This window comes from Rissa tridactyla, chromosome 7, assembly GCF_028500815.1.
Source record: "Rissa tridactyla isolate bRisTri1 chromosome 7, bRisTri1.patW.cur.20221130, whole genome shotgun sequence".
Taxonomy (NCBI): domain Eukaryota; kingdom Metazoa; phylum Chordata; class Aves; order Charadriiformes; family Laridae; genus Rissa; species Rissa tridactyla.
In genome coordinates this window covers 56,941,349-56,958,307 of record NC_071472.1, presented here as the reverse complement: position 1 = coordinate 56,958,307, position 16,959 = coordinate 56,941,349, and the positions used below count along the sequence as shown (strand labels likewise).

Below are 16,959 nucleotides of genomic sequence, written 5' to 3'. Positions count from 1 at the left end.
AACCTACCTCCTAAAAATACTGTCCTGTACTCCATGAATCATATTTTATGGACACAAAAGTTCCACTGTTTTCCTATAAAAATGAAATTAAACAAAAAGCCCACCCCAGATGTACTTAAAGGAGTACAAAAGAAATGCAGATGTAACTTTAAGTCATTATGGTATAGATACATGTTTCTAATAAATTACAGTGATATAAAAAAGCTACATAAAAACTAATATCAAAAATGTGCATCTGCTTTAAGAAGGCATGAAGTGATCTGAAGACCCCGGACGATCTGAGCCGGCAGCAGCAGTTCACTGCCTCTTCCATGTCCCACCCAGCCTTCGCGAGCCGAAAAAAGACTTGGAGGAGGGGATACAAAGAAAAATTGACATGCACTAGGAAATGCAGGATGTGTTGTGAGGGTGGACAGCCTAATACTTCTTATTGTGCTAGTTCTGTCACATTAGCTAAGAAAAAAAATGAACATTTCCAGCCAGAGTTGAAATAACTCTCCAAATAAGACCACTGTTACTGATCATTTTTATGTTCTTAAACAGCTGGTTTTGCCATTGCCAACGTAATTATAGCATGTAGCCACGATACGCAGAACTTTGCTCCCCAAAGTTATTAGCATGATGCAATACGCATGATGCAATTAGCATGATGAAATACAAAAACACAATATTGAAACTTACAGTATTTAACAAAATTCTTCTGAAAATCTTTCCTAGCGTTGACAAATGCTCTTCCTCTTTCAGTTCCAACTACAAACACATCTGTTTCATATACAGCGATACAGGCAACTTCTGCCTTGGCCTTGGCAAGTTCTTTACACTATAAAAAGAAAAACAAAAGGCTTTTATTACCATAGTTAAAAGAAATGTTTGTGGTATGTAAAACAGTTATTACTTCTGGTTCCAGCATCCACCCTTCAAAGGTACTGCAAGTAACATAACATCAGCCATTAGCAAAGGATAATTTATACATCTGGAGTGCTTTTCATCAGGAATCTTAAAAGCATTCTAGATGCATTAGTGAAATTAAGGCCTCATCTAGACCCAGAGATTGCACTGTTTTTAATTAGAATGATTTATGACATCAAGCCACGTGAAATTATCCCTTCCCTGCTAGATAATCATATTGAGTGTCTTACACCAACCCCAACTTTCAAGAGAAGTTCACGGTTATCCCGGGGGTTTCTGCTGGGAAAGGCGTGATGCCAGCAGGAGGCTGCCCGCCCGCCGGGCTCAGCCTAGTTCCTCCGGAGCGGAAAGATTGCACCTTCCCTCTCAACTCCTACCTGTCTTCTGCTGGGAGAAACTCCTGGCAAAGAAGTAATGCAGGAAGCCTGCGGCGCAAGGAGAGAGCACAGATGTTAAGAAAATTAGGGAGATCATCAAGAAGCGGTCACAAAAAGTCAATTTCTCCTACGGGCTCAGAGCGGAGTTTGCTGTGACCTATAAAGACACCAACAACTGCAGCATGGGAGGAAAAAGCGACACAAAGCCTTTAGGAACCAAACACATCCATTGGGGAAAAAAAGGCGTGCAATCAATTATTTTATAACCATTCCACTCAAAGTTTCATTGCCAAAAAGAAAAACTTTGTTAAGGCTTATCATTTAAGAAAACAATTTTAAAGAACCAAATCTTTGATGGTGCCTCAACCGTGAGGCAACGGGACAGGCATTTCCACTCACAGCCCTGGCCAACTTTAAACCCCATCACACAATGATTAAATAACTTCTGCAAAACAGGTGATATGCCAACTTAAAAAAAAAAAAAAAAAAGAAAGTATTTTCTGAAGAAGTTTCACTGAATTGGTACAGCAGCTGAGGACAAGGCATTAGCATCAAGACCATTCATCCGCTCTGCATTACAGATGACAAAGACCAGAACATGTTCTTGCCTTTCAACCATGCTCTACATGAGCAATCAAGAAATATTTCCCACTTGTTTAATTTGACAAAATAATTTTTAAAACAACCACAGGGCAACAAGAAACAAGCTGACTGTTGCAAAGGCTGTTAGCATGATTTTCCACAAGCAAAGAGAGTTACAGCTGGTGGGACAGCATGCAATAAGGTTCAGATGTAACATGACATCTTTCCTGCTCCCAGCGGGAGGCAATACGTTGCTGTAATCCCACACGTGTCAAGGCCAAGTTATGACGCAGCTGCTTAACTTCTCTACTAACCATTGACTCGAGCGCTGACATGAGGAATGTAACCACCATTCTGCTTTCAGAGGAGTCCTCATCATGGACGGACGTTGCTGGTGTGGTAGTCTGGGCCATCTTCCTCCTATAAAATGAAATTAAAAAGCCTGTTCAGATACACACAACAGTGCAAGAAAACTAAAGCTTCTCTTAGGCAAGCAAAGAAAATAAAAATATTCAAAGCCCCTGAACACACCTCACCACACACACACGTACACAAGCAAATATCCAGGTAAAGTAACGGGAGGAACCGCTCGCTCTGCTGCTCTTTCATGCTTTCCGCTGCTTCATCCAAAGCTGGAGCTAAACATTCAAAAGTTAAAGTGTTGTGCCATGTCTTGACCACAAACCCTTTGTGCCTAGATAGATGCATATTAATTGATTAGCTGAATTTACATCGATTTTTCTTTCTGAGCATATTTGCAATTCCAGCAGCCTAGGTAAACACAGCCAAAAAAAATGGCATTTAATGGCCAGAAAAGAAAGGGCAAATCATGGTTATGGCACAAGTATTAGAACAATCCTCCCTGTAATTACCATGGCCTAGCTCAAAACAAACCACCACCCCCCTGCCCCAAAATCATGGCCTCGGAGACGACAGTATCAGTAACCAGAACATCACATTTTTATTCCCGTGTTCTTCAGTTGTAGGATTAAGTCCAAAGCTGAGTAGTCCCAATTAAGGTGCTAAAATTAAAAACTAAATTTCAGCAGTGACCCAGAAAAAGAGATTTAAACCTATTTTCTGTATGTCATTCGGGACACTTTCAACTCGTTTAAGACATAAGTAATAATCAGGACTTGTTTATCCTCCTGCTGGCAGACCTGTCTATACCAGAATGACTACATTGAGGATGAAGTTTCAGCTGCTGCTAAGAGCACATTTTTCTATCGGAGTGTTGCAACTTGCTATGTTTACACCTATCTAAAGCAATAACCTGACATGCCTTGGGGAGGAGAGAACCAGTAGAGATGTAGCTGTTACAGCTCCACGGGCAAGTCTTGAGAAAAATCACCTAAAAAGTCAAGATAGCTCAGATAAACGAGACGTTTCACAACAGCTCGATGAGACATCTTGCTGCTCCTGTAGAACCTGGACACAAGTGGCTCAAGTTTTCAAAGGTGACGTGTATCCTATGAGACGTTCAGACAAGCCAGGGCAGCACAAATAACCATTCCATGTGCTAATACCTGCTTACATTTGAAAAAACGGCATTGTGTTGTTCTTTTGAGAGGACTTCGAGCACTCCGGCCTGCAAACTGGGAGGGAAAAGCTGACGACCCCAACAGACAGCGGGCAGCCTTCTGGCTCTCCAGCCACAGGCCAGCAAGGTTTAAATAGCTTTAAAACAGTGTTATGGATAAAGTGGCAGTGGCACAGTCAGCAGCTGTTCGAGGATGAAGGTAATGGGAGGTTTGAACCACGTTGATCGCTTCAGTGACCCAAGAGAGGGTCCGCTGGGGATGGGGAGGGTTATCCTCCGGAGGAAGAGGAACATCCTACTTACTGGTTGTGGAATATCAGACGGAAAAGGGAGATTATGATGTGACGTAAATAAATGAGTCTTCATTGAGCCATGATTTTTGACAGCTGATAGAGTTCCCAAGCTCATCTTTGGAACTCCTTTAGGGTTGAGATGCTGGCAGTGATTTAGTGACCTAACCCTTTTAGACTTTTAAAAACTTTATCTTAACAATCCAGTATTAAAGATGGAATAGAACATAACTACACATCTCCCCATTCTCCCGTGTCTCTACTCACTGTCTGATGCAGTTGCTCTGCATCAGTTCAACACCTCCCAAGCCAGAAGTGGCACAAATACACCTTCCTGAAAGACTCCCCCCTCCCATTTTGCCAGTTTCTCCCTTTCAAACAACAGTTTTCTCCGCTATCCTTATCTATACCACCGGGACAGTGTTTATTATTAGAAAGCGTGGGCTATGGTTCAGTAGGTCTAATGAACCTGGCTGCCTTTCCAAGATCCAGCCCTTAGAAAGTGCTTGACGACACCATTGCCCAACGTAAATCCCCAGTGCAAAGCCTTGAAAAAAACCTAACACCCGACCCATTACCAACGTGCTACACAAAAAGGCCAATTTAAAAACCATCCTTTGAACGATTGCAAGCTAGCTGCCAGAGTACCACTTATGATATATCTATTAATCTTAATTACATATTGCAAAAAAAGAACTCCCAGATCAGTTAATATTAGTTACAATTACCTATAAATCCTTCAGTTTAACTGCGCCACGAGGAGCCTTTGCCCAAGTAAAGGCTTGTAACAATGAACAAAGCCTTGCGAAAACATATTGGTAGAGTCCTGAGGATGTAGCATTTGGCCATTCCTGCCTGTGTTTAACCCCGGCCAGCAGCCGCTGGTGGGACGGGCAAGGGAATCGGAAGATTAAAAGAGAGAAAACCCGTGGGTTGAGATAAAGGCAGTTTAATAGGTAAAGCAAAAGTCACGTGCACAAGCAAAGCAAACGAAGGAATTCACTCCCAGCTTCCCATCGCAGGCGGGTGCTCAGCCATCCCCAGGAAAGCCGGGCTCCATCGCGCCTAACGGTGACTTGGGAAGACAAAACACCGTCACTGCGAACGTCCCCCCTTTCCTCCTCCTTCCCCAGCTTTACATACTGGGCAGACACCGTACGGTACAGAATACCCCTGTGGTCCGCTGGGGTCAGCCGTCCCAGCCGTGTCCCCTCCCAGCTCCCTGTGCCCCCCAGCCCGTGGCTGCTGGGGTGGGGTGAGGAGCAGAAAAGGCCTGGGCTCTGGGCAAGCCCTGCTCAGCAATAACAAAACCCTCTCTGTATCATCAACACTGTTTTCAGCACAAACCCAAAACACAGCCCCAGACCAGCTACTATGAAGAAAGTTAACCCTGTCCCAGCCAAAACCAGCACACTGCCTGAGAAGCCCACCACCACATAGAGCTAAAAAGCCTCTGAGTTCTCCTTTTACAAGGGAAAAAACAAAGAACAAAACCAGGAGCGTTTCAGGAAGCCACATCAAGCCAACATGTATCTCACTCCATGTTTTTTGCTGGCATCTACTTTTAAGAGCCAAAAAAGTAGAAATACTCAAGGCAAGAGAGAACAAACACACAGGACACAGTTACTTTCCATCTTCCCTGTACTCATGGCGGGGCACACACACCGATCTCGATAAACCCACCAGTAACGGGTACTCTCTCCAGCAGTTGCTTGTCAGACACACAAAAAGCAAAAAAAGAAAAAAAAATTAAGCTTTATAAAGAAAAACTCTTATTTAACTGTATAAAGAATACAGATGGAAAATTAGGGGGACAAAAAATTATGGGATATGCGTTTTTTAGAGAAGAGTCTTAATAAGCAATAGCAACACGTTTTTAGCCTTCACTGATATAATGCAAGTGGGTATTCCCAAAATGATCCTGCTGCTCTCCAGAAAAGCAGCCAAAGACTCTCCAGAAAAGCCATCCCTCCAGAAAAGGATGCCAAACTAGCTCCTCCCCACAAACCCCTTGCCAAGCATTACAGACCCTCATGGTTCAGCCCCAACCAGCAGCAGGGACCACACGGCCGCTCACTCACTGCCTCCGGCACCAGTACGGAGGGGAGAAGAGGGAGGAAGAGGGGAAAAAAGAAACCGCGTGGGTTGAGATAAAGACAGTTTAACAGAACAGTAACGGAAGAGAAAATAATGATAATGGTAAAAGAATATACAAAACAGGTGATGCAATGCAATTGCTCGCCACCCAGTGATCAGTTGCCCAGACCGCCCCCAGCAGCAATCACGGATCCCTGCTCCCCCGCCAGCCCCCATCTATACACTGGGCATGGCGTCTGTGGCATGGGATATTCCCCATCTATACACTGGGCATGGCGTCTGCGGCGTGGGATATTCCCCATCTATACACTGGGCATGGCGTCTGCGGCGTGGGATATTCTCCTACACTGGGCATGGCGTCTGCGGCGTGGGATATTCTCCATCTATACACTGGGCTTGGCATCTGCGGCGTGGGATATTCTCCATCTATACACTGGGCATGGCGTCTGCGGCGTGGGATATTCTCCTACACTGGGCATGGCGTCTGCGGCGTGGGATATTCCCCGTCTATACACTGGGCATGGCGTCTGCGGTGTGGGATATTCTCCATCCATACACTGGGCATGGCGTCTGCGGCGTGGGATATTCCCCATCTATACACTGGGCATGGCGTCTGCGGTGTGGGATATTCCCCATCTATACACTGGGCATGGCGTCTGCGGCGTGGGATATTCTCCTACACTGGGCATGGCGTCTGCGGCGTGGGATATTCTCCATCTATACACTGGGCATGGCGTCTGCGGCGTGGGATATTCCCCATCTATACACTGGGCATGGCGTCTGCGGCGTGGGATATTCTCCTACACTGGGCATGGCGTCTGCGGCGTGGGATATTCTCCATCTATACACTGGGCTTGGCGTCTGCGGCGTGGGATATTCCCCATCTATACACTGGGCTTGGTGTCTGCGGCGTGGGATATTCCCCATTTATACACTGGGCATGGCGTCTGCGGCGTGGGATATTCCCCATCTATACACGGGGCATGGCATCTGCGGCGTGGGATATTCCCCATCTATACACTGGGCATGGCGTCTGTGGCGTGGGATATTCTCCATCTATACACTGGGCATGGCGTCTGCGGCGTGGGATATTCTCCATCTATACACTGGGCATGGCGTCTGTGGCGTGGGATATTCTCCATCTATACACTGGGCATGGCATCTGCGGCGTGGGATATTCCCCATCTATACACTGGGCATGGCGTCTGTGGCGTGGGATATTCTCCATCTATACACTGGGCATGGCGTCTGCGGCGTGGGATATTCCCCATCTATACACTGGGCATGGCGTCTGCGGCGTGGGATATTCCCCATCTATAGACTGGGCATGGCGTCTGCGGTGTGGGATATTCTCCATCTATACACTGGGCATGGCGTCTGTGGTGTGGGATATTCCTTTGGCAGCTTGTCCTGCCCGTGCTCCCCCTCAGCTCCTGTGGGGACCTGGAAGAGTCCTTGACTTAACATAAACATCACTCAGCACGAACAAAACCAGTATGTGTTATCCACGTTCTTCTCATGGGGATTCCAAAACACAGCAGCTACCAGGAAGAAAATGAACTCTGTCCCAGCTGAAACCAGGACACAAACACCAAAACAAATCCTGCCATATTGATGGAAAAGGACACATCTCCCAAAATACAGCTGGATGCAAGTTTGTGTGAGCTCATCCTTACACACCACTGAAAATTTGCTGCTCCCTGGGGGAAAAATGTCCAGCTCCTGCTAGATCCCCACGGGACACTTTTGATATTAGGGGGAAAAAAAGTTATTCTAGAAGAGTACAAAAGTACACATTTCATTACAAAGCTGGAACAAGAAGAAACATAACAAAATATACCATTATAAAAATAAAAATAATCTAACTGGAAGCTAGAGTGCTTCTTGGCTCTTGCAGCTTTCACCGCTTGGCTTCTTTGCCTTCTGGGCCAAGACGCAATTTCAGCATATTTAACTCTGCCCAAATATTGGCCTTCTGACAAAGGACAGAAGTTGGTTCTCCCCAAACCGTACAGATTAATACTCACAAGCTGTTAAGTGCAAATGAATCTCTTTAAACAGATTTTGGCTAAAAATTCGTGTTATTTTTCCTACAGTTTGGTTCAGTGATCCATGTTTCAGAGGAATTTCAGTCTGATGGTTTTTAGCTAACCTAGCATAGCAACTCTGTTGGGATGCAAACCGACCACCACCGTTTTTTCTGATTTTCAGTAATGTATCCACCCCAGCCACAGTGCACACAGGCTTAGGAGATTCCCACCTTCACCCTCCAGCATCTGTTCATAGCTGACCTACACCATCCCGTTAGGATGATCCATTTTCCGTGTTATGACACATCATTGGTCATCTCAAAATTACACAAATACTCTATAAGCAACAATTTTCAGCTCCTTCCAACCTCTAGACCGCTCACGCGTAGCAGAAACACAACAAGCTTCACAGCAAGGGTGCTCAGACTGTGCGACACCCCTGCCTTCAGATATACACAACTATTTTTTGAAAGGAAGTATTTTCACCAGCCATAGCCCAAAAGAAATAGAAGCAAAGGATCTGAAAGTTCCTGCACAAAACCACTGCCAGTTCTTCACAATCTGCATCTGGTGCATGTGGATTACGAATCAATTTGGATGAACAACATCCATGTTACCTCTGTGCAGGACCAGTGTTTTCTGAACACAAACGCTGCTGGACCACACCAAAAGCAGTTCCAGATGTTCAGAGCCAGCTCAATCCAAAGCAAAGAGGCAGAAGCAGGTCTGGCAGAGTTTAACTCTGCCCACAGTCTACACCAAAAACAAGAGGGTGAAGCTTCCCGACATCAGGAGCAGGAAGGAGAGACAATATGGACATACCAGGGAGCATTTAGTTAACTCCAACCCATCTGGGTTTATCGCCTCTGGCTTACTGTGAGCTCTTCCAGACAGAAGTTGGCTCCCTTGGAGGTACAAACCTGGACTCATCAGATAGAGAGCAGTGTCATGTCCATATGCGCGGTCAGCTCTTAGCTAAGACTGCAGCCAGGCTATTAACCCCCCCTAAAAATGAATAAAAATAACTCTGAAGGACAGCGGAGTAGCCCTGGAGAAGCCTTAACGCACCAGGGAGGCTCTGCCCTCTGCCCTTGTTGGGGTTTAAGCCCAAGCGGCAACCAAGACCACGAGCCATTCACTCATCTTCCCCCTCAGCATGATGGGGAGGAGAATTGGGGGGAAAAAAAGGAAACCTCGTGGGTTGAGATAAAGACAGTTTAATAGAACAGTAATGGACAAGAAGATAGTAATAACAATAATGATAAAAAAGAATGGTGCAATGCAATTGCTCACCACCCAGTGATCAGTTGCCCAGCCCGTCCCCAGCAGCAATCACGGATCCCTGCTCCCCCGCCAGCCCCCATCTATACACTGGGCATGGCGTCTGCGGCGTGGGATATTCCCCATCTATACACTGGGCATGGCGTCTGCGGCGTGGGATATTCTCCTACACTGGGCATGGCGTCTGCGGCGTGGGATATTCTCCATCTATACACTGGGCATGGCGTCTGCGGCGTGGGATATTCTCCATGTATACACTGGGCATGGCGTCTGCGGCGTGGGATATTCTCCATCTATACACTGGGCATGGCGTCTGCGGCGTGGGATATTCCCCATCTATACACTGGGCATGGCGTCTGCGGCGTGGGATATTCTCCTACACTGGGCATGGCGTCTGCGGCGTGGGATATTCTCCATCTATACACTGGGCATGGCGTCTGCGGCGTGGGATATTCTCCATCCATACACTGGGCATGGCGTCTGCGGCGTGGGATATTCTCCTACACTGGGCTTGGCATCTGCGGCGTGGGATATTCTCCATGTATACACTGGGCATGGCGTCTGCGGCGTGGGATATTCTCCATCTATACACGGGGCATGGCGTCTGTGGCATGGGATATTCCCCATTTATACACTGGGCATGGCGTCTGCGGCGTGGGATATTCCCCATCTATACACTGGGCATGGCGTCTGCGGCGTGGGATATTCTCCATCTATACACTGGGCATGGCGTCTGCGGCGTGGGATATTCCCCATCTATACACTGGGCATGGCGTCTGCGGCGTGGGATATTCTCCTACACTGGGCATGGCGTCTGCGGCGTGGGATATTCTCCATCTATACACTGGGCTTGGCATCTGCGGCGTGGGATATTCTCCATCTATACACTGGGCATGGCGTCTGTGGCATGGGATATTCTCCATCTATACACTGGGCATGGCGTCTGCGGCGTGGGATATTCTCCTACACTGGGCATGGCGTCTGCGGCGTGGGATATTCCCCGTCTATACACTGGGCATGGCGTCTGCGGCGTGGGATATTCTCCATCTATACACGGGGCATGGCGTCTGTGGCGTGGGATATTCCCCATTTATACACTGGGCATGGCGTCTGCGGCGTGGGATATTCCCCGTCTATAAACTGGGCATGGCGTCTGCGGCGTGGGATATTCCCCGTCTATACACTGGGCATGGCGTCTGCGGCGTGGGATATTCCCCATCTATACACTGGGCATGGCGTCTGCGGCGTGGGATATTCTCCATGTATACACTGGGCATGGCGTCTGCGGTGTGGGATATTCTCCATCTATACACTGGGCATGGCGTCTGTGGTGTGGGAAATTCTCCATATTCTCCTGGCTGGCCAGGGCGGGCAGGGATCCGTGATTGCTGCTGGGGACAGGCTGAGCAACCATCACCAGATGGTAAGCAATTGTATTTCATCACTATTTTTGTAAATTTTTTTACCATTATTATTATTTTCTCTTCCGCTACTGTTCTATTAAACTGTCTTTCAACCCACGAGTTTTTCCCTCTTTTTTCTCCCTCTTCCCCCTTGGGGTAGGGGGGAGTGAGCGAAGGGCTGCGTGGTCCTAGTTGCCAGCAGGGGTTAAACCCAACAATTACACATCTGTGAGACCCCCTAAAACGAGTAATAACTAATTCCCATTTTTCTAGGTAGTTTTATGATCCTCAGCACCATATGATGGCTTTTCAGCAGCCTAGATGGCAACTCCCTCTGCGACTCTTAGGGACCATTCGAAAAGTAAAACACGATTCCAGCAACTGCTACTTTAAAAGCACCTGATTTCTCTCCTTCGTAAGTCTGCATAACGTCTGCAAAGAGATATTTAAATTTGATTTTCATTATTTCTAAAGATTCCAATATAGACCAACATATAATCACGAAATTTTAGATAAAACGAAAATGCAGTATCTAACTTTATACCTCACAAGGCAACTATATAGAAGTGAATGTATTGCCCAGTCTGGAGTAGTTAAGAAACCATTAGTGTAAAAGACCATTTCTGTATTAAAGCCAGGCAGACTCGGGGAACAATTCACTTATTTTTTTTGTTTTTAAGTACGCAGTGTCCTATTGCAGCACCTAGGCATTTGGGAATTCAGTGAAACCATGTAAACAAAATGAAATATTAATCCCAGCAGTCCTGACCATCTGATAATTTCTGTCTTTACCAGTATAATTATATTTACTTAGTCAACATGATGATCATGTTGAATAGCAACTACTTCCGTTCTGTGTGTCCATCAACACTTACACACAATATCTGAGAAGTGAGTGAGTCTAAACTCTATTGGTATTTATTTAATTATAACAAAATTGGTGCTGGCACATTTTCCAGAGTGAGAAATTGCTGTCCTCACACGTGCGAGCTGGTCCTTTGGGTTTCAGTGTCATAGAACATACGACAGAGAACTTCTCTTTGCCCAGAGAAGCTGTGGCTGCCCCATCCCTGGAGGGGTTCAAGGCCAGGTTGGACGGGGCTTAGAGCAACCTGGGCTGGTGGGAGGTGTCCCTGCCCGGGGCAGGGGGGTCAGAACTAGATGGTCTTTAAGGTCCCTTCCAACACAAACCGGTCTGTGATTCTATATTGCAATGGTCACAGGAAAGAAAAGGCTCAAACTGATTTAAGGGCAAACAAAACTCCTTTAATTCATCTGGGGTTCCCACAAAGAGAGAAACTGACACTAAACAACCATTTGTGCTCTAACACCTTGAAAAAAAATCATGCCATCAGTGTACAGCCGGTACCTGAAGCGCACACCTCTTCTCGGTAGCTTCACACACTGAAGCACACTGTGTCAGCACCGGCATGCTGCCGCCCATCACTGCTGGCACCCTGGGAACCTGCGAAACTCATCACCCCCGCTCTTCAGCGGTGATCCGTTCCCTCTAGTCGGTCACGTTAATTCCCTCTGCGCTTCCCTCCCTTATTCCTATTATTGTATTTAAACAAATGAACCAGAACACTGATTTTCATGGAATCAATTACATGCGTTCTTCCTCGAATTAAAGCATTTATGTCAATCTGTCGTGGTTTAACCCCAGCCAGAATCAAGGACCATGCAGCCACTCGCTCACTCCCCCAGCCACGTAGGGTAGGGAGAAGCGGGAGAAAAGGAGAGGAAAGGAAAAAAAGTCACGGGTTGAAATAAAAAGTTTAATAGAACAGTATGGAAAAGGAAAATAACAATAATAATATTAATGGTACAAGAATATACAAAATAAAATGATACAACACAAGCTGCTTTCACCACCCAGTGATCAGTTGTCCAGCCCATCTCCAGCAGCAGTCACAGATCCCAGCCAACCCCATTTATGTACTGGGCACGTGTCTAAGGTATGGAATATTCCCCATTTATATACTGGGCATGTGTCTATGGTATGGAATATTGCGTGGGCAGCTTGTCCTGTCTGTGCTCCCCCTCAGCTCCTGCGGGGAGCTGAAAGAGTCCTTGACTAATGTAAACATCACCTGGCAACAACTAAAACAATATGCATTATGGACATTCCTTTCATACCAAACCCAAAACACAGCAGCCACTAGACAGAAAATTAACTCTGTCCCAGCTGAAACCAGGACACAATCCTATTAGAAATTTCTCTCCACCTAGCATCCGAGACCAGAAATAAAACTCAATTCCATAAGCAAGAGTTTGGGAATGCCTCAGCTACTATTTGTCAGGAAATTACAAATTTGCAGAGGAACACAAGTTCCAACCAAAATTCTATGAAAAGGTTCTCACGTCCTGATGGATAAGACAGAGGGCTGCCAGGAGCCTCTTACCAGGCTGTACAGGGGACAGATTTTTATGCCATCTAATTTACCTAATGGATTTGCAAGCCTTTCTTTTTGTTTATTTCTTTGTTTGTTTTTTTTAAATATGTTTTATAGGGTTCTGTTATTTTAATTGCAGAGTTAAAGTTAGACAAGCAGAAAGAAATATTTGGTATATTTAAAAATACGGTCTAAAAGTTGCTCCTTGCTGTGAGATATTAACCCAAAGATTTGTACACACTGACGACAACTCAGCGACACGATCAGCCTACAAGGGGCTGGCTGCTCTCATTAAACAGTCACCACGATGATGTTTCTCTCAAGCAACGTACACACCAAACCAAAGAAGCAAAAGAAGCCTGCGAATAAAGAACAGGAAACACAACAGGCGATACCCAAAACATGGTGAAGATTAAAAACGTTGTGATGCATCCACGAGAGGCAGGTAATGTTACGCACCCCGACAGGCGTACGGTTTTATCTCCACCTCCCTTCACCGTCAGGATGAGGCTTCTGTAACAATTCTTTCTGCTGCCTGGGGATGTTCTTTGCTGCCCGCCGCACTGCTCAGCACAGACCCACCTTTGCCCGATCCCTGCCTCGAGCAGCCCTTCTGCAGAACCACAGGTTGGAAGACACCTTTAAGATCGTCAAGTCCACTGTTAACCCAGCACGGCCAAGTGACCACTGACCCACGTCCCTCAGCACCACGTCTGCCCGGCTTTTGAATACCCCGGGGATGGCAACTCCACCACTGCCCTGGGCAGTCTCTTCCGATGCTTGACAACCCTTTCGGGGAAGTTTTTCCTAATATCCATCCTAAACCTCCCCTGGCACAACATGTGGCAACTTGAAGCGCACTCCTGGGTCTCTCCGAGCATTCCTGCCCTCCCGCTCCTCCCCAGACAACCCACGCCCCCCACAGCTCCTGGAGTGCAGATTTGCTGCAGGGGGGCGATACTGAAGCACTAGACTGAATTCAATGTTAAGTCACCTGGTATATGGAAGGGGAACAAAATCCAAACGCCTCTAGATTTTAAGAAAAAAATAAATAAAATTCAATCTGCTTACTATATGCAAGTATCTTCATGTGAGCTGCCTGCACGCTCCCCCCAGTGCTGGGGCACTGGTCGACACAGGTCTGTACTGTCACTACTGGTTTCAGCTGGGACAGAGTTCATTTTCTTCCTGGTAGCTGCTGTGTTTTGGATTCCCCATGAGAAGAACGTGGATAACACATACTGGTTTTGTTCTTGCTGAGTGATGTTTATGTTAAGTCAAGGACTCTTCCAGGTCCCCACAGGAGCTGAGGGGGAGCACGGGCAGGACAAGCTGCCAAAGGAATATCCCACACCACAGACGCCATGCCCAGTGTATAGATGGGGAATATCCCACGCCGCAGACGCCATGCCCAGTGTATAGATGGAGAATATCCCACGCCGCAGATGCCATGCCCAGTGTATAGATGGGGAATATCCCACGCCGCAGACGCCATGCCCAGTGTATAGATGGGGAATATCCCACGCCGCAGACGCCATGCCCAGTGTATAGATGGAGAATATCCCACGCCGCAGACGTCATGCCCAGTGTATACATGGAGAATATCCCATGCCACAGACGCCATGCCCAGTGTATAGATGGAGAATATCCCATGCCACAGACGCCATGCCCAGTGTATAGATGGGGAATATCCCACGCCGCAGACGCCATGCCCAGTGTATAGACGGGGCTGGCCGGGGATGCAGGGATCTGCAATCGCTGCTGGGGGCAGTCTGGGCAACTGATCACTGGGTGGCGAGCAATTGCATTGCATCACTCTGTTTGTATATTCTTTTACCATTATTATTATTATTTTCTCTTCTGTCACTGTTCTATTAAACTGCCTTTATCTCAACCCACGAGGTTTCCTTTTTTTCCCCCCCAATTCTCCTCCCCAGCCCCCGCGGCGGTGTGAGTGAGGGGGTTCAGCCCTGGCTACCACTACACCCTCCGGGGGACTGGGGGCTGCCCGCTCCGTGCCCCGACCCCCGGACACCCCCCGCCCCTCGGTCCCATCCCGGCCCCGGCCCCCCGCCCTCAGGGGGCGTGGCCACCCGCGGCTCCTTTGCATAACCCCGCCCCTCCCCGCCCACCGCCCAATGGGAGGCGTCAGCGCGATGGCAGCGCCCCCTCCTCCCCAGCCCCCGGGGGGCCGGAGCCCCGCCCCCCCCCCGCGCGCGCGGCGCTAAGGAGGGGGCGCCCCCCCCCCACACCCCCCTCCCTTCAAGGAGCGATGGGCCGGGGGGGTCCCCTCACGGCGCCGCGGGATAACGGTCCGGTCCCTCGCACCGGCGCGGCCCGCCGCCGCCCTCCCCACTCACCCGCCGCCGGGCGCGGACAGCCCCCTCCCGCTGGGCTGGAGGCGAGGCGGAGGAGGCGCTGCCGGGTGCGGCACAGGCAGTTCCCCGCAGCCTCGCGGCGGTGGGCCCGGCCGCCTCCTCACGGTGTCGGGCTGAGCCCAGCGCCGCTCCAGGGGAGGGCGGGCGGGCGGGGAAGGGAAGGGAGAGGTTTTTTTGTCCGCCGAGGCCCAGCCGCGCAGGCGCGCCCCGAGCGGGGGCCGCCGGGAGCTGCAGTGCGGCGGCGGCGGTGTGGCCGGGCCGAGGGGCGGGCGGCGGACTGCGGCTCCCGCCCTGCCCCGCGCCGCAAGATGGCCGCCCCCCGCCCCGCTCCCTCAGCGCCTTCCCCTCCCGTCCGCCCCGCGGCCTGGCCCCGCGGAGCCCCCGGCCCGCCCGGTCCTGCCTGAGGGACTCCTCGGTTGTGGGGTGACGGGGAGCCCCGAAATGGCCTCGGCCTGTCGGATTCGGTGGCTGCCTCCATCCTGGCCGTGGCAGCCCCTCACCGGGATAAAACCATCCAGGCCCAACGCCCAGGGCTGCTCCCAGGACCAACACTGGCAGCAGCAGCCCCCACAGGCAGCTGGCGTGCTTCTGGTTTAATAAAGAACTTCGCAGCAAAATAACTTCCCTATTGCTGCAAGTTAGGTTATTCCTTTCCCCTGAAGGTGCTCAGCACAGCCGATCCTGTCCATGAGATCTGTTTCCCTGGGCATGGCCAGGCAAATGCGTTAGTGACATTGCTGTTACTGTCCTTTGAATTTAGGTTCGATGTGGTAAGTGTGGATAGAAAGTTTTCCATTCGAAGGGAAGCATGGCATGCCAAAATTTGCTCCACATAAAAAACAAACCAGACCTGCTGTTAAAAATAGCTAGTTTTTAAATCAAACTACCATTTTTGTAAATATCAACATTTTGTTTATAGAGTGTTTAGGACTGTTACAATGTATATAAAGCTGTTAATGGTATTTTCCAAACATTAACTCTTTTTAGACCTGGTCCAGAGGAACCACCAAACACTACAATTTCAGGTAAATCTCATTTCTAAAAGAAGCGGAAGTGTGCTCAGTTGAAAACATTCATCTTCCTCCTGGTTGCAATAAATAAATAGCAATAAATCAAACTGGGGCACAAACCTCAGAAGCCATCTGCTGGGAAAGGGCCCTGCGGAGATGCTTTGGCTGTTCCCATACCTTACTGTTAAAACCAAATACAAAACCACTCCAAAAACCCCAAAAGACACACACACAAAAAAAAAAAAGCCACCACCCACTTTCATCACCACCTTCACCAAAACCAGAGGATTTCGCCCTGTGGCATGTGGGTGGTTCCTTTGTGCAGATCCCGTGCAGGGAAGGGCTGAACCTTGGTGAAGGGCTGCAGCTCGGGGGATACCAAATCTTGCTCAGCAGCCACAACTATTTTCTAAATCAATGTTTCAGGTCGCTTTGCCATTTAGATGGCATTTTTTGACAGGTAATAGCATCTTTCAGTTTGAAGCCAGAATTAGATTGGATATTGGGAAGACATTCTTTGCTGTGAGGGTGGTGAGCCCCTGGCCCAGGGTGCCCAGAGAAGCTGTGGCTGCCCCATCCCTGGAGGGGTTCAAGGCCAGGTTGGACGGGGCTTGGAGCAACCTGGGCTGGTGGGAGGTGTCCCTGCCCAGGGCAGGGGGTGCCACT

The 16,959-nt window shown here is 48.6% G+C and overlaps 1 protein-coding gene across 12 annotated transcripts in view; it reads right to left on the bottom strand.

Annotated features, from left to right (window-relative positions):
* GTF2I (general transcription factor IIi) overlaps positions 1-15,422 on the bottom strand; it is a 77,189-nt gene extending 61,767 nt beyond the window's left edge. For 7 of the 12 annotated variants that reach the window (XM_054208369.1, XM_054208374.1, XM_054208372.1 and 4 more), the window contains exons 1-3: positions 6,142-6,236; positions 2,183-2,288; positions 682-820 (exon numbers count right to left, since the gene is read on the bottom strand). In XM_054208369.1, the coding sequence (XP_054064344.1) occupies positions 682-820; positions 2,183-2,288; positions 6,142-6,221 (325 nt within the window). In that variant the 5' untranslated portion in view covers positions 6,222-6,236. Of the gene's footprint in view, positions 1-681; positions 821-2,182; positions 2,289-2,399; positions 2,439-6,141; positions 6,237-8,647; positions 8,831-15,265 lie in introns of those variants that run through there. The other 5 variants (XM_054208376.1, XM_054208380.1, XM_054208375.1 and 2 more) reach the window with 5 other exon arrangements.
* Between the last annotated feature and the right edge of the window lie 1,537 nt (positions 15,423-16,959).